Raw genomic sequence first — 18,598 nt, 5'->3', positions numbered from 1 at the left:
AGTGAGTTGAAAGTATTCAAGGAAACTCTTCCAGGCAGTAGGATTTGTAGAGAAGGCTCTCTGTGAAAAATAACAGTAATACAACTACTCACTTTCACAGTCTATCTTTGTTAAAGGCCCGAAAATGGAGTTAGACCATATCGCTGTGGTTAAGAATTTTCTCCATCTGAAGAAAATGAATGTCACATATTGTATCAGGTCTAAAGCCGAGTTCCTCTCCCTCAGCCCTGCACTATGAGGGACCGTGCTGCTTTTGCCTCTAGGCGTATCCTGGTTAGAGTAAGGTAGGGTCACCGCATGCAGCGTGCTGGGGTTTTTTCACCACCCTGTTCCAGTATCCAAAAAATTGCCGTGACTGGAACAATAAGTACCTGCAATATTGTTAGCTCAGCTGGTTGGCGTCAAATTAGAGGACTTTTTGTCCTCTATTTTTAAAAATCAAGGGAAGAGTTATTATAAATAAACCCTCGCCTGCAGGCTTTCTTTTCCTATTTGTTTGTGCAATGTCAGGGAAATCCTTCATTATAAAGACGATTTTGCTTTCAGGAAGCTGTAAAACATTTTAGTTTGCCAAAAGTTTTGCTTTGTAGAAAACAACACATCAGGGCTTAGTAATTTATTTCTTTTATAAGCATTGTGCTGAAAGGAAAAACCAGCAAAAAATAAATAGAGCAAAAAGGGAAGTGATAGGAAGGAAGGAGATAAATCTGCGAGGATGTATAGCCACTGGCTACTGAACCTTCAGCTGCATCCTGCTGCTGTGTGTTTTTAAAGACTTGGTTTATTCCACTGAAACCTTTTTTTCTCCTCCACCTGGGTCACCTCATCATTAACAAACCATTAGGCACATCTTGTGGTGCTTGAGTGTGTCTGGGTGGAATTGTTTGTGGGTTTGCTCTTTGTGAGGGAAGTTTGGCAGGGAGAATAGGCCTGTTTGCATATGGCTTGGGAAGTTGCTTATGACCAGTTTGCCTGATGGCATGCAGGAGGCAAGACCTATTCTTGCATGGGTGTATTCAACCACCTGGTTCAAAAGTCTTTCACTGCTCTGGTGGATTTTATTTTTTTATCTTGTATAGGATTTATTTTCTGTTTTGTCACAGAAAGCTCACTTTAAGTCTCTAGTTAAGACCCACTTTCAAGCAACACTCATTTTGGGTGAGAACAACTTTTAGAGATTAAATTGTCCTGCTTGGGAAAAGAAACGGTACAGTGTAACTTAAGCTGCATATTAAAGACTTAATCTGTCTCTCTCTCTATAGCAATCGATATTTGCAGTTATACAAGCAGTGAACAGTTCATGAGCGATCTACACACTGAAATATATTCACAGAGAACGTTTGAACAATTCCAGATAGCAAATGAATGAACAAATAACTGCTTTCAAAATGGAAAATCAGGTTTATTACTCACATGTGCACATAGAGTGGAATTGGCCAAAAAGCTTTCCATAAATCTTTCTTTGCTGTCATTCTTACAGAATCAAAATCAAAGAGTTCAGTGTAAGAGTTCAGTATATCAGTGTTGGTTTCAGGAGATTTCCCCAATTCCAAATATGTAGGAGACAAAAAGTGCTAACATTTTAAAAACGCTTTAATTTCAATTGTGTGACCCAGGAAGTTCTGTTTTGGCATTGCAAACAACATTTTGCAGTTGAAATTTTAGTTAAGAAAGACTAAAAAAAAGTTAAAGGGATGAAATCAAACCCAAAATAATCAAAAGACAATACTTCTTTTTTCTTTTCGTTTTTATTTTTCTTTTCTTTTTCTTTGATTTGTCAGTTAACAAAAGCTTTTGAGATGTAGAGTGCCGGGCTGTTTGGTCTTCTAAGAACTCAGATTCTTCTGGTGTAGGAAAACAGCCGTGTGGAGTATGACATGCAGGGAGCGGTGAGCACTCAGGAGGGAGGAAACAGGGGATGGCTGGCTTTTTATAAAGTGTGGCTGCATCGGATGCTAGCTGGGAGAGGTCATGATACTGAAGGGAGTTTGGTCCCACATGTTTGGGATCTTTAAAAACTGGCTTTTCTCAAAATGGCCACTGTTAAGGACGCATTCAGGTTCCCATCATTCAGGCTAGGACAATTCCACTACTTTCAGTGCTTTTAAGCCATCAGAAAATTTGGCCCCCAAACGTATCCGCTCTGTCCAAGGAATCAAAGATCTGGGGTCAGAATCTGAGACATGAATCCAGGCAGTCCCAAAGCAAAACAGACATGTGAACTCTCAGGTTTTGAACCAGCCTAGGAAACAAAAGGCACTAAACCAATGCTTATTAGTTTTCACAGGTTAAAATGGGGTAAATAAATTCCTTTTTAAAAAACAAAACAAAACAAAAAACAAACAAAAAACCCACAACAACCCAAAAGGCAGCAATTTGTAAGTGACTGAGGTTTTTACTCTGCTACAGAAGATCTTCCCCACACCTCCAGTAGTGGTTCTTTTTGTCCTGCTGAGGAAATCTGCATTTTAAGGATAGAAGAACTGCTGTGATCTTATGCTGGGACTTATTAGGAACACAGACTGTGTAGGGCTTCTTTGTGTTAGAAATTCCTCCTTTATTTCTTTGTGATTTTATTGAGTCAACCATCTGAGTGAGCAAAGATTTTTAATTCTACCTACCACAGCCTGATTAGGATGCTGTTCAGTACCCATACATGGAAAAAGATTTTCTCTCTGCAATTTTTACATTATTAGATGCAACATTTACGTTGAAAACTTTTCACTGACTCACCAGAGAAAAGGCTGTCTTTAAAAGGAAAACAAAAGTGACTGTGATGTCACAGCCATAATGTGTATGTTCTTTGTTCCAATTTTTGTCACCCTTAAAGTATTCATATTAATACAATTAAATACTAAAACAGTAATAGTTTTGCACATATTGATGTGTATCCCATTGTGTAGGCTAGAGAAAATCTTTAAAAAGGGGAGAAAAAGGTGCAGGAGTTCAAAATACAATGAGTTAGGGCTGGGTGATCCTGCACATGGATGCCTGCCTTCATTTTTCACAAGTCCCTACACTTTTTATAGATTGGCACCTGGGTGCAAAACTAGAAAGGGTCTGCCTGTGCATACCCTGTTTATTTTTCAATCTCACTGCTGCTGACTGCTATAGGGAACAGAACTGGCTGTTCAGAATGGCTGAGTAAACCTTTGGACTGAACTAGGCTAACAGTACAGGATGTGAAATAACTGTTTCATTATTATTCTTCTTCAGTTATTTCCAGCATGGCATAATATTTTAGCATGAATGCTATTTGGACCGAAGATGTTACATATGCAAGTGTTTGCATGTTTTGCTGATTTGCAAGTCTGACCACATAATAGATTATTTAAACTTTGGGTTATTATATATGAATTATTCCCTTATCAGGGTTAGTAATAAATTATATAAAAATGAATCAGCAAGAATGTCTGTGATTTTTGTTTGTTTTTTTACAGTCCTTACATGGTGTTGCAGTTTCTACTGTTCCAGAACTACCACTCTTCTATACTCCTATTGATTTAGTAGACATCAGTGTAGAAATGGCTGGACTGAAGTTTCCAAATCCTTTTGGCCTTGCCAGTGCAACCCCTACTACTAGTTCTTCAATGATTCGAAGAGCTTTTGAAGCTGGATGGGGCTTTGCTGTCACTAAAACATTCTCCCTGGATAAGGTAAGGAAATATTTTGAGGTATATTTAGCCTGTTACCATTTCTTTGTATATTTGAAAAATCTGAATCTTTTGGAAATGGCACTGTTATATCTAGCTAGTATAAAGAAAGCAGGGAAGGGTAGGGTACATTGTGTAGGTCAACTAGTCTGGGAGGTTCCAACAGTGCAGTGTAAAGGTGACACAATTTCTGATTTTCTTTGCTGTTACATTCTTCCCTTTTATTCCCCAACCTTTTAATAATAGCCAACTAGTAAGGGTAATAGTCCTTTTTGTTAAATATTGCAGTGAAAGTGTTTTCTGTGAGGGATCAGAATGGAAAGGGAATGAGTAACAGCTTTATCAAGCAGCTCATGAAAGGCGGCTTCTGTGCCAAGGACTGCCAAGATAAGCCATTGAAATTGAGTTGCAGTTGCAATGTGATAATGTGGGTGTAAGCTTGAGGCTGGGTGGGTAGTGGAAGAGAAAGATGGAGGCAACATAAAACAAGCCTATGAAGGGAAGCGTAGCTGTGCTCAAGGTTCGTAGTACAGTGACATAAACCTTCAGTAACGTGTAGTGGACGAAGAAGGAGTTAGAATTAAGTCTTGAAGGCTATGGCTCAGTGTGGCACCTAAAATAAAACATTTTGTGTCGATTTAAAGTGTGTAATTGATTGTTTGACCTGGGAATTGCATTCAGGGTGGGTTTCTGTTACTACATTCAAAATGGCAAAATGAGACGGAGCAAGAAGTTTAGACAGTGAAAGAAAATAAAAGTTTCGATAAATGTGTTGCAGAGAAAAGAAACAGGATTTGGACTGGGATGTAGATATAGTTTGACTTGTGGAGAAAGGAAAAGAATCAAAGGTAAATCATTGGGTATAGGCCTGAGTAACAGTGTGAATAATAGTACTGTGTTGTCAACCAGTGACAAACAGTAGTGTGGGCTGAAGAGAGCTTTTGAGATTAATTTGGAAAAAAGGAGCTTTTATTCTTGGTTCAGAGATAGGATGTACTAATGGATGGAGACCTTAGCAGGAGAGAAAAGGTGGATTTTTTTACTCTGCCACCTCTACATGGGTAAGTACTGTAAGTGAATTAACTGTAGAGGGTGGCCCTCTAATATGAGGAAGATCTAAGGACAAAGCACTGTATTACTACAGTGTACTGTAAAATACATCAGACTGGCTTCTGCTGTCACTTACACCTGAAGCAGCCCTAAGGAAGTAAGTGTTCTTCTGGATCGCAATGGAGATTCCAGTCTACTTTACAGGGTTTCTTATTAAAATGCTTTTTATGATATAAATGTCATTCAAGTATGTTTACAACTGACTTATGTGTATAACATACCATCAGCTGTAATTATTCAGTGCCTAGGCTAAAGGCAACTCATAGCAAGTACTGAGATTTATTTATTTATCAGTTTTATTGCTGGTATGCTCACAGTCCTGCCAGACTGCACGTTGATTACTGTGTATCTCAAGAGCTAAACAGACACTGGCTGACTTCCAGCTTGGGTGGGAGTTCAGGAGGAAAGACATGCATGTTGTAGGAAGTGATGTTGGTACTCTACTAAGCAGCAGACTCTGAGTCATTTCTCAAATGGCGACTGCAACGTGTTCCACTGGATGCCATGCTCTGGAGGTGTGACTCGGATGGAGATCTTTCAAGTGAGAGGATTGCTAAAAGCAAGTATCTTAAGTGGTTGTATTATTACTTTTTTCTTTTTTTATATTTGTTGCAATAAGATGCAAAATATTGCAGCTAGTATTTATTTTAAAGAGAGAAAGTTCAGAAGTGCTTTGGATGAATTCTAGTCCAGTGGTCATTATTTCTAGCTAAGCTTTCTTCTAAAGTCCAGTAGGAGGCAGTAGTCTTTCTCTGGTGCCTAAACTCTTGAATCCTATATTGCTGTGTGCAGTAGGTCTGTGTCCCACCCAAGTACTACCTAGTTTTTCTACTACTGTATTCTTCCCAGTAGCGCACTTCCCACAGGTGTTAAGCCTTAGTATTTGTGACATAATTTGAGATGCTTGGCTGCGAGGTGTTGCAGAAATAAAATTGCCTTTATTTATAATAGTATCATGGTAATTAATGCTACAAAAATAAAGATTTCAAATGGGAAGAAATGGGAGGTACAGCAGTTCTTATGTGAACAATGAGTACTACACAAAGACTGCTCTTGACTTAATGCTGGAATAAGGAGTTGGTAGAGTTTGGAATAATATAGGTTGGCATAATGTGCTAACTTTTTTTATTTTTTTTTAAAACTTAGCTTCTGATTATGTTGACATAAATCTTTTGCAGTGTTCAGCAGGGAGCAGAACGCTTTCTTGGGCTGTGATACCTATGGAAGTAGAGATTTCAGACTGAGCTGTCCTGCCTAGTAAGTCACAGCTAACTGCGTAGCAGGACCAGGAACAAAGATTTCCTGCTCTAAGCCTGCAGAGTCAGCGGGAGGAGGTGGAGCTGCTCCCCGGACTCTACAGGTCCCAAGAGTGGAACAGCTTCTGGGAGGAAGGGCGCTCGCTAGACACAGTTTTTGGAAGCTGAAGCTCCTCCACTGCAGTCTTGATTGTACACGATACAAGCAGGATTCTGTGTTCATCCCTCTTGTCTCCTCATTTTATCTGTTCTGGTTAGGTTTAACTTGTGCGTTTCCTTCTTATTTGCAATAGTTAAAGCCAAGTGTAAAGTGCTTGTGTGGCAGTGGGGAGCTTAGCAGCAGGAGAACTGCTTGCTTTTCCAGAGCCAATTGCTGAGTTCACCACGGTGTGCAGTCGCTGATAGGGAAAGCAGTGACTTCCCTATTGACCGTGGGCATCCTTTGGCACTTCAGCAAAAGTGACTGATGCAGGCTAAATTTGAGTGACATACAGCTAGTGAAAAGCATATACAGCCTAACCACAGATTTTCGTGCATTAACTACTGTGGGATGGAATAAGATCAGGGAGAAAAACAGGACAAATCTTGGAAGAAGGAGATCCAAGGACAGAGATAAAAAGGATTCGGGCTGGAGAGCTGTGATTCTCATATGACAGAGGATTCATTTCATATGAACTACTTCTCCTTTTCCCTCTTTCACTACCTACCACAGAAAACCCTTCTAAAATGCTAGGCTAGGGATCCCTGCAGCCCATGAGAGGCCATACTTTCTTGTATAGGGGAGCTGTTGGATAGTAATGCTGCAGTTCCAGTCCCTGAACCATAATTTACTCCCCCAGTCTTCCCAACCTTCATCTGTCTGGGCCTCACCTTGAAAGCATCACATGTTGCCACCGAGGGAGTTAGCATAGCACTAACTGTTTCATGCCGTGCTCACTCCCTTTGCAAACACCCACATACTTTGCTGCATAATTGCCTTCATGACAACCTGTGTAGCGTTTTCTGTTGGTAGGGTGAGGATTTCAACTCTGAGTGATTCAGCAAAAGTTTGTGCTTGCATACTACTGTACTATTGTTGAAACATAAAAAAAGCTATCATGAGAAATAGCTGAAATTCCTTCAGAGTATTTATACCTTTAAGTATAATGCACTCTGAATATTTTAGAAGGTACTGGATATTGTAGTGTAATGCAAATATTAATAAAAGGATACTGTACCTGCATGTGTCTGTAGGTATCTGCAAGGGGGATAGTGACTTGTAGAATTTTATTTACCAAATTAAACATCTTTGTACAGCTGCTTTGGTATCAAGTAGATTTGATTTCTTCCAGAAAAGAGAATAACTGCTTTTAAAATGGACTATCACTAGGAAAGACAAATGGTAGCAGAATAAAAATGCCCCTTCACACATCTTTTCCTACAGTCATGTCTTCCCTTTTTGACTGCAGGATCAATAGCTCGTTGCTCTGTTGGTTCAAGTAGTATTTCTGTCTTATTCAGATAACTCTGCGCCACAATGTATTGTTTGTAAATTCCGTTGGCAAGCTATTGATGGGAAATGGGGGAGCTGCATATCACAGGGAAATGGGGCAGCTGCATATCATAGAGTCCGCAATAAGTGAATACCAATTATTACCTCTTTTAGAGCTTAGATGAAGAGAAAACTACCTGCAGAATGAGAGGTACTGCATTAATTAAAGAAATAACTGTAAGTGGGAGGTTTTTAGTAGAAGTGTTATACTGAGCTGGTTTATTTATTTAGAATTTATTAGTGAGTATTGTTTAGTACATAAAATTTGCATTAAAACCTGTAATCAGAAAGTTTGTATAAACATAATATCAAAATAAGTCAGAGGTTACATGAAGTGTGCACATCTCTATACCATATCCATTACCACAATGAGAAGTTTATAGCAGAAATTTTGGTTTTATCAACTGAATTCAGGCTTTGTTGTTCTCTCACTGCATTGTATGGGCTGCTTAGAAAGAGGGAAAAAAACAACTGGGATAGCAGAAATGTTTGCTTTGAATTTTAGATGCTTCCTTCACTTCTAAAATTTAATTCTGATTAATCAGATACATCTGTCTTTATTCTGTTGTGACATGCATTGATTTGTGATGCTGTCGCTTTCAATAATGTGGAAACAGTTGCCTTTATTATGAGAACCGGCAGAAATCAACATGCAGACTAACTTCATTTTTAATCTTTAATATTTTTTTCATTATATATGGAGCAAGTTGCATGGATGATTTTAAAAACAAAGCTACAATTAAAACTAGATTAAATTTGAACTAAACCATAATGCAGAAAACTTTCTAGTCATAATAAATGTTTATACAGTTCACTGATGTAGATTTTGCAATATATTTTCAGAACTATTTCTAAATTAAAACCATTACTGGTAGAGAATTAATTAATTTACCCAGGATATATCGCATTTCTATGTGCTGTTATTGCAATATACATATTCAGGCTCCAACTAGTTCTCTCTCTGTACGTCTGCACTGTGTGCACCTCGCTTCATAATTGAAGGTGGTAAAAAATCATGGTACAATGACGCATTGTTTTCCATAACATTAGTATTTCACAGAAGTGAATCTGTATTACAAAATGTATATTTTTATATGATATTACAGCATAGTAATTTAGATTAAACTAGTTATAATTTATGGTGCCAAGCCAAAAAGCTATTTAAGATGCATTAAAATGCAGAACCATGACATTTGAAATTCTGATGTTCTTAATATGACAAAGGTTATTCTATGGAGTTTTGCTATAATATGAAATATTAATATTTCACAATACTGTTTTGATGAAGTACAATTTGCCTAGCTTGCATATGATAAAGAAATTAAATGCTTACCAAGGGAGTTCAGTGAGAATTAGAGCCCTGCCTGAACATCTGCTTGAAATGTTATTATCCTGTCCTACTGACAGCATCGCTCCCTCATTGTTTTTCAAGATTGACAGCTGAATATTGTACTGATTTCTGCAGCAAATATGTTTAGGTGAACTTTGTTTCATTTTTTAGGAATTTAGAACATGCTTTTGATTTCCATCCTATAATTTTTTTTTTATACTCTTGACATTTGTAGATGCCAGATTGAGGTCTAGTATGCTGTAGCAAAGATAGACCATTGACTTGCAACGAAATGCCAGTTGATATCTCAGTAAACAGAAATATTACTATTCTTTATTGTGTGGTCTGTATGAAAGCTGTATGGGCTTTCTTTGGGGAGACAAATGATCAGATTGTTAATGTCAAATATAAAAAGGACTGTTTGCCTTTCTACTAAATAACATCAGACAACTTTTATTAACTACATTTTTTGACCAGAAAAATGGGCATTTTACAGGATTCCTTAGCATACAAAGCTCTGTAAGTTGAATTATTTTTTGTTTTTACAAATGTTAAAATGATTATTATTGGTCTTAATATTCTTACGAGTTCTTTACATGCCTTATTTTGTTCCATCTTTCTAAAAGAATTTTAATATGAAATGCTAGCTTTATTGTTCCCCAATTTTTATATTTTTAGATCACTGCATAAAATTAGCAAAGTTTAACAGGGGAGGTAAAAGACTATTCTAGGGCAATGCAATAGAATTATTATTTTTTAAAATGCAGTAGCTATGTCATTGTATTTTACTTGAATATTTTTATACAGAAAATGTGTTATTTGGCTACAAAAAAAGGAACAAATCATTCTGTGAATCTGAGTAACTGGCAGGAAAACAGATTTTCCTCCTTTTTCCTCAAGAAAATGTATTTCTCTGATATGTTCAACTTAAGGGCCAGATCTCATCTCTACTTAGTTTTACACTACCCCTGACTCAGTATAAAGAAGCCTGGAGGCTCCCTTTAAATGCTAATAACTTTAATAGCTGCAAAATTTCTGTCTGAGGAACTGGAGAGGACTGTGTTTGACCATTCTTTCTCCTCAGTCCGTACATCTGGGGCTGTAGGGCCTTGGCACATCTTCACCCTGGAGGAATCCCAGTCTGGAGAGACGTAGCACAGCTTGAGTGACACAGTGAAAGCAGAGAGCCCAGAGTGTCCAGGACTGAGAGCTTTAACCAAGTCATTGATAAGCCAAGTCCCTTCCTACCACAGCTGAAGTCTGCACCAAGTAGATGTACACCTTAAATTGCTGCAGGCGTGCTTCCTGACACCAATGAATTTGGAAGTGAGGTAGTTTGGACCATTTTAATAATCTGTTTTTACCGTTAGTAAGTCTGGTTATTTTTGCCAATTAATACTTTGAATGTTGAAGATAATGAACTGCATTTTTAAAGAAAGAGTTTAACAGCTATCTATAAAAAGTATCTCTCTCTCTTTGTGATTGTATTTATTACTTTAGAAATGAAAAACCTTTTACAAGTTCATGATAGAACTTAAACCTGTGGGCAAGTGTTTAGTCCCACTCTTCCTGTAGCATTAAATATCACAGAAATGCTGCATTTCTTCTGCAATGAGAGCCGCGGCAGAGTCTCTGATGGAGAAGTCTGTTATCTCAAGGCATGGAGCACAATGTGACAACTCATCAGTGGAAGGCAAAGAGGGATCTGTCACACAGCAATGTGAGCATTGAGTCAGTAAACCTCATCCGTGCTAAAGGACAGATTTTTACATCAGCAAGTTGCTGTCTGTATTTTCTCTTTTCCTTTCATTCACCCTCATGGAGCGGAGCAAGCTTCACTGTGACTTGTGTGTCTTGCGCTTCCTGAGCTCATTTCATAAGTTCCATAGAGTCTTTAAGCCAGCAATGACAAAGCTTTCTCAAAGCTGCACACAAAGCTATCCATCAAAGGTAAAACTATATATATGTGCAAAACTGTTTTTCGGTAGGCTACAGGTTCCTCAATTATGTATTTGTCTAAGGATTCATTTTCTGTTCATCTGTTCGCTTCTTACACAGTATTTAGATTGTGTCTTTTTCATGTCTTTTTCTTCTGGAGCCAATGGTTTAAAACAGTAGAGCAACAGTGCACTAACACATACAAAGTGCAGATTTGATCATTAACCTTGAGCTTGTATATTTTAGGCAGCTTATATGTAAAAGACTTGTAAACCAGTCTTTTAGGTAGTTTTTAATCTGAAAACTGTTGCGTATTTTAATGAAAATCATTGTGCACTTAGAGTGGCATAACTGAGAAGCAGCTCCAGTGAAATTCAGAAGAGCGTAAAGGTTGCAATACTGGGTACTTTGCTACGTAAGCCTTTCTATAAAAAATAGCTGCCCAAAGTAGGAGTGTTCTTTCCTGCTCAGCATAATGTGTGGTGTTCTGGAAGTGACCAGTACTTAAGGGAAGATGCGATTTCTATTCATAGCGCAACTATTAGCCAATCAGTCAAACAAATGGATGGAAATTGTACAGTTGGCTAAAAATCTGAACAGTATTTCTTTTTATGTTGAAGAAGCTGCTTTGCTCTTTACTACCTTTGCTTTATTTACCTCATTCTTCTGAAAATATCTGCAAATATTTAACAAAAGAGAGACAGACAAAGAGAGCACACATGCATGATTTTCCAAAACTGCTGAGAATCTGCAGCTCCTGGTGGCTGTATCTGAAGTACTCAACAGTTTTGAATATCACATCCTGAATAAACAGGATTCTAAAAAGCAAATATGTAACATACTTGTGTAAAGTATTATTCAAGTATTATTTTCTGTAGCTGCTTTGTATGTCCTTGGAAGGTTGTGGGTAATCTTGGCAATACCTCAAATAATTTTGTGTCAGAAAGGAATTCAGCTAAAAAGGCAGTTTCAATGTAAGCTAGAAATTGCCAAGTGTAATTCTGAAATTTAGAATTTTCACACTTAAGTTTCATTCTCAATTCAGGTTTGTTGCAGACTCTTTTTAGTATTTTGCTTTCTTCAAAACAACTGACAGCATATAACTGTCTTAAGTGGAATTAACGTATTTAATAATTTATTAGAAAAAGTTGTAGTGATTTTTCTTAATAATTATATTTTTTAAATGCCTATTCAAGACAATCACAGAGTAAGACCATATTTAACATCTTGGGTTTTTCTTAGCATAAATGACATAAGCTTCCCTATTTTTTGAAATTGTCATGATGGACTTTGATAGATAACCAGAGACTTTCAGGAAAAAAACCGAAATATTTATTTTGCCATTATAGAATTCAGTAGTTCCCCCTGTCAAGTCATTGGCTGTCCCCCCTCCCCATTTGGTTAACTGCATGTGTCAGAGTTTGGTGTTTTCTCTCATTTCCACATTTTAATGATGAGAAAATCCAGAATGCAATCCGGACTTCAGTCGGTCTACTGAGATACTGAATAATAATTCAGTATTCAGTGGTCTTTATGCTTCAGTTGCTCTCATTTACAGTTCAGCATCTTTGCTGAGGTCTACATTCAGAATCCATACGTGAAGTAGATAGCTGTGGTCAAATGTTGGCTTCTGCAAGAGTCTAGGTGACGCTTTGGGACCTCACCTCTGCCCACAAACATTATCAGGCTGTGAACGTATTGGGGAAGACCTGCTTCCAGCACCATGCCTTCTCCCCTGGGCACCAGCTAGTTCTTTCTTGCTTCAGTTGTGCTTGCTAAATGGCAGCCCTGCTGTTGGATGAGCACTTTTCCCCATCTCCACCAAGAAAAACATAACAGAGCTGAAGCATCTCATGCAACAGCTGCTGCCCAAAGATTCCTGGTTGAACCATGCAACCTTGCAACATGTTTGCAGAAATGTGGTCCCAAATTGACTGCACATGGATGCTCTTAAATCAATGTCAAGCATGTATGTGGTGGTGTATAGCTTGGGTTAAAAAGTTTGCAGACATAAGCTGAAATTATATAACTAGCTCTAAACTGGCATATGTTTCTGCACACGGGTTTACAGGGGCTTAGCTTAATCATTTTTCAAGGGATTTTTGGTTATACCAGTGGAGCTTTTATGTAAAGGGACCATGCTTCTCCTAAATGCTCGAGTTATCTCAGGTCTTGAGTTCCCGCTTGGTAAATGAAACTGGTAGGGCTGTGTTTAGCATCTGATTTGCCCACACAAGAAGTTAAGAAAGCAAATTTTTGAATCTCATGGTGATATAATTGCATTTACTCCTGATTTTTGCAAAAGCAAAACGAAGTCCCATATGTTTAAAAAACCTGATAGGTTCTTATGTTAAAATACCTATTACTAATGGAATATGAGTGTATTCTAAATAACATTTCTTATCATTATTTGAGATTTATAATTATCTAAATATTTTACTATAATAGAGATTGTGGTTTTATGGAACTCCGTCCTTCAGTCAGAAACTATAGGATTTTTGTGAATAAATCTTCTAGAGTTAATTGCAGCAGGAGACAAGTGTGTCCATGCCATGAACTTCGGAATTATTACTTTAAGAATTATCCAAAATGCTCTTGTCACAGCTAATTGCAAAATCCAATTTTTGGCCTATAGAAAAAGGAAGAAGGAACACACATTTTTAATATTCCCTTAATATACATATTATCATAGTCTTTAATTGTACATTCTCACGTCATGTATTATAAGGACATAGAACTTCAGATTTGTGTAGAGGATTTCATACTACTTTAAAAAATTATTTCTACTGAATTGCACTAATGTCGTTGAATTATTATCGAGTATTGACTTTTTATACTTTAAAGCTAATCTACTTTGACTTTCCTGGTGCATTTTGGACTACGAAGCAGTTAATTACAACGCCAGCTACAGGTTTCAAAAGCAGCTATCAGCACCTTTTCACTGTTCTCGGCCATATAATTAAGCCTGCAAGACATAAGTAAGTTTACAAATTATTTTTTTCCTTAACTTCTGCTTGCCTGACTTCTCTGATAGTTCAGTGGAATATAAGAGTTTAAAAAAAAAATCCTAAAACATATTACAAATGAAAAAGACGTAAGCTAATATTATAGCTGGATGGTTTTTCGTTAGCAGCTGACCTTCTATTGCTAGAAAAAAAGAAAGTCTTGGCTAGAAGACAGTTCAATAAATGAACAGGCTATATATTGATTTTTCTTCCTCTTCCCTTGTTATGTAATATGATTTCCCTTCCCTTGCAAGGGTTGCTGTTGTACAGGATGGGGCTGGGATCATGGTCATGGAAGCGTATGGGAATGTGTAGACTAAGGAAGGCTGTCACAGCAGTCAATAAGATCTGAGAGGTGTTGACTAATTGCCTGCTAATTACACAGTAAATTGTCTAATTAAGCTGATGGTTAATTAGGGTACGCTCGCACAGCAGTCTTGTGGAATTTTTGTCTGATGTCTGGGAAGCAGCTTGTGTAATTGGCAAACTGGTAAGGACTGGCAGAGAACACGACTGGGAAGCTCGCTGCCAGTAGATGACAGAATAAGGATGCGTTTGCACAAAGGTTGTCATGTGAACACTGAGGGGTTTGTTAGCCTTCTCCAGCTACGTGGCAGCGGGCGCAACGAGAAATTTAGCTGAAAGCTACTGGAAGCTGTAAATAAAACAAGGTTTAAGTGTATAATATTAGAAAAGCAGTGGCATGTGCTCTTCTCGTATTTTAGTCGGAATTTGGACTTAAGATAATTAAGATTTTTGCTAATAAACACAGAGTATCAAAATTCTCATGTAAAGAACTTCACCACCCTGTGCAATTTGACCATGGCAGTAATTATTGTATTGTGATCTGTTCAGTGGGGTCACAAAATGATACTGTTTCCCAGGATACTCTATTTGTATGTCAATGTTGAAAAAGTATAGTTGTTAATAAGGATGGTTGCCAACCATCATAACAATCATATATGGTATTCTAAATCCTCATTAGGCATTGCGTCCATCCCTAGACGTGACAGAGTATGAAGAGGTCATAATGATGCTCTGAATTAAATGTGTATGCACTATGCATAACTATAATATGATTAATGAAAGTATCTGGATTCCAGATTCTGACCCAAAGCCGATGGAAACTGTTGGGAGTATTAAACAGTGAGAACCTGGACAGTACAGGAGTACAGACACTAATTCAGCAAAGCATCAATTCGCTGTGATTTAAATTTGTAAATCAGGAAAATAACGTGGTATGTGCGGTTTCTTAAAGTTAATTACGAACGTAAGCTTCCCACAGAATCAGCATAGCACAATACAGGATTGGGTCTTCACATGATGCCGAGATTTAATTTTGAGCTCCATATCAGCAAAATCTAAGAAAAAAATAGCTCTTTTGTATATTGTGAGCTAAACCAAAGAAAGTATGTGTATATCTATTTATTTATTAAAAATGTTTTGATGTCACAAGCAAAGTGAAGCTTAATATCCACTTTCACTCTTGGAAATAATATATTGTTTCAGAGGTCCCCATCTTTAAATTTTTTAGCATTTGCAATATGCGGTTTGGGCACAGTGCCTTCCTGGAACAAAAAAGAAAACAGGGTGAATTCCAGATCTGGATTGCTGCTGAAACTGTTGATTTTATTTTATTTTATTCTTTTTAATTTAAACCACAAATATGTTTCGTTGCCTATAGAAATAGATTTAAAAAAAAATAAAAATTTGAGGGAGTAAATTATACTTTCTTTGAATTAATTAAGCCATTTTTATCCTGTGATCTTGCTCATTCTACCTTCCTGCACCTGCATAGTTGATAATGCCTTTATGTAGCACCCTCTAGATGGTGAAATTTTGTTATGATTTTTCTTTCAAAAATTATCAGGCAAAATCATGGTACACTAAAAGCATTCTTACTGTGCCAGTCATCAGGCATGGGACTCTGAACACTAACAGGCTGATCTAGAAGGCCTTAAACCTTCTCTGGGGGGATTATAGCAATACTTGTAATGTTGCTCCTCTGTGTATATTTGCACAGAATACAATGCTGTGATTCCCCTGCATGAGATGATTCTGTGAATTGTTGCATAAAATGAAAAAGGTGTAATTCATTGATTCAAGTCAAAACCATACCTTTTTCCACATCCATCTGCACATGTGCAAAACCAAACCTCTTCAATTCATTTTTCCTTACTGTTTTTTAAGGATTATTCCTTCAAAATATTGGAGAAACTATTCTTTTAGTCTCTGACGGCACATTCAGGAACAAAGCTCACTTCCCTAGCCAACTGCAGGGACTGAAAGCATACAGTGCAACCATCACACTTGCTTTCGTTTTCTATCATGGGGCAGCAAGGATATGTTGCTAATGCATTTTATTCTCTGAAGACAGAGAAAGGAGTTCAGAGGATAATTGTTACCTTATTACGTCCTTCAAAAGGAATTTCTGGCACATGCTATTATGGTTTATGATTCAATAAATCACACACAGAAAAGGATGTTTCTGGTAATTCACACGGTATAGTAAATGTACGTATGTAAAGCCCTGTTGCAACACCAAAATCTGTAATAACTAAAAATGATGTGGCAATAATGCTGCTGTTAAACAGCATCAATTACCAACTTTTTTGAGAAACCATGTTTTTTTTAAAATGTATTAATATTTTCGTATGCAGTTGTATCTTATCATATATCTGTGCTTTATTGTGGACCCGATCAAAAATGGAAACATTTCCCACATGCCCCTAATTCATTCTTTCCCAAAGCATCTTCTTTGTCCGTTTTCAAACCTCATGCTTAAACAATGGAGCCAGAGGAACCCGTTGTCGGCATGGTTATATTCCGGTTTATTGCCTGCGATGGTTCTCTCCCTGTGCAGTTCAGGAGGGTTCCTGTTTGCCACCCTTTTATTTAATGTGTATATCAAGCCATAGAGAAGGGTTAGTAAAGTGACATTGATTGAAGTGTTTTCAATATGTCGAAACTCAGCTTTATAACTCTCGGCTGATTTAGCTTGAGCAGTTGATTGCATTATTCAGTGTTTGTGGGAGACTGGGGCATGGTTGAGAGCATGCTGAGCAAAAGTCAATCCAGACAAGATAGGAGTAATGCTGGGATCGTTAGAGGAAACATCCAGAGGCTACGGCAAGAGAATTATCAGTCCTTCCGGCTGAGGGATGTAGTTCCATTCCAGGCTGTAGCTGCAGCAGCAGATAAGAGTCAGGAGCCTACACCCCTTTTATTTTCTGAATGCAGGCCTTGCTAAGAGTATCCACGCTTTCTATGTCAAGATTAACCTACTGCCAATGCATGCTATATGGGACTGCGTCTTAAATCTATCCAAATATTGTCAGTGGTGACAAACTTCACGGCTCGAACGTCACGGAGTGCCTCAATGGGGAATTAAAAATGCGCCCAGCCCGTGCTGTCTGTTTTGGGTACACTGGGATGGAGAGGAAGGAGATGCTGGCAGTTCATCTGAACACTGTTCTTGCATACACTTGAAGCTCTTGCCCCGGGCTGATCTGTAACAGCCTGAGTCTCTTAACTCCAGCACAAACTTGAAGAGCTTGTTTTTCCTCCTTAACTTTGCAAGAATTGAGGAGAGGGTGAATGTTGGGTTCCTAGTTGCTACTGCTTTTTTTTTATTATTCTGTTTAAGTTTATGTTGCTGCCAAGAGCAGTGTTCTCTCCGAAGGTCAGTTGATTGCTGCTATTGTGTAGGAGGTATATTTTAAAGACTGCCAGGAGTACCTGGAATAGGTGGTTTCACATGAAGGTAATGCAGATCTCAAACACATAAATAAACAAAATCTTATTTTCCTGTATTCGGGGTATATTTAAACTCAGATGATTTTCTCTGCTTACATTTATGGACTTTTTTGTTTGATAGCCAGAAAAGTTTTGTGCCTTTAGGGAGAGCAGAATATTGGAGTCCATGTCGGAATTTTGGGAGTATTCATTTTTGAGTGTCACATTTTTTTAATGGCTATACTTTTGTCATTTCTTATTCCAGGCTAAAAATCTGCATTTATCTTGGGCTAAAATTGAACAAATCAATCAGCCATAAAATTCATAAGGGCATATTGTAATTTTTTTCTAGAAACAGAAAGTTTGACCTGGAAATGCAAACTTGATCTTCACTTTACGATAAAACTCTATGTATCCAAATACATAGGTGTTTTACCCTCAAAATATCATTTACATTTTCTTTTCCGTTCTAAGCGTATGGTTGGAGAAGAGTCTAAAAGTATATGAAAGAGACAGTAAGAATATATTTGAGAGTAAAGTATTAAAACTATAAACCAAAGAACATCAATCTTACAACTTGTTTCTTATGCCCCTCTCTTCAGTACTGAAAGTGATGCTTTGCTACCATAAAAAAAAAATTGTTCTTAGTGTGTGTTGGGAGTTGCATACCTGTAGATACATAAGCTCTCTTGTGATGTGTATTTCATTGCTTTTTGGGTGGTTTTTTGCTTCTTGCATTCCTCCCTTAACATAATTTAAAAAATTAGTGCCAGAGAGTGCAAGGATTTAGTGAGGTTTAAATTACCAAAAGATAACAGTTTCTACACAAAGAGACTGACAGATTTCAAGCTCTGCTAAGAATCTGTCTGACGGTGGAATTCATGCAGAGGAGAGACTTGCTTCTGTGTCAGACATCCTCCATGTGTAGCTTGCTTCAATTAGATTCAAGGGTTCACATTCCCACCATGCCTCTTCCTCATGTGTTTTCCTTATCTTTTAAGAAGTCTTTTGTCAGCCAGCCATTTCTGCTCCTAAATGAG

The 18,598-nt window shown here is 37.6% G+C and overlaps 1 protein-coding gene across 9 annotated transcripts in view; it reads left to right on the top strand.

Moving 5' to 3' along the window:
• DPYD (dihydropyrimidine dehydrogenase) overlaps positions 1 to 18,598 on the top strand; it is a 362,954-nt gene that overhangs the window by 187,150 nt on the left and 157,206 nt on the right. For all 9 annotated transcript variants that reach the window (XM_087733357.1, XM_087733360.1, XM_087733362.1 and 6 more), the window contains one exon: positions 3,441 to 3,656. In XM_087733357.1, the coding sequence (XP_087589483.1) occupies positions 3,441 to 3,656 (216 nt within the window). The remainder of the gene's footprint in view (positions 1 to 3,440; positions 3,657 to 18,598) is intronic.

Source organism: Nipponia nippon, unplaced genomic scaffold (genome assembly GCF_047370975.1).
Source record: "Nipponia nippon isolate SJK-2023a ecotype South Korea unplaced genomic scaffold, ASM4737097v1 scaffold_5, whole genome shotgun sequence".
Lineage (NCBI taxonomy): Eukaryota > Metazoa > Chordata > Aves > Pelecaniformes > Threskiornithidae > Nipponia > Nipponia nippon.
The sequence above is the reverse complement of the archived record's forward strand: the minus strand, read 5'-3'. Positions and strand labels throughout refer to the sequence as shown.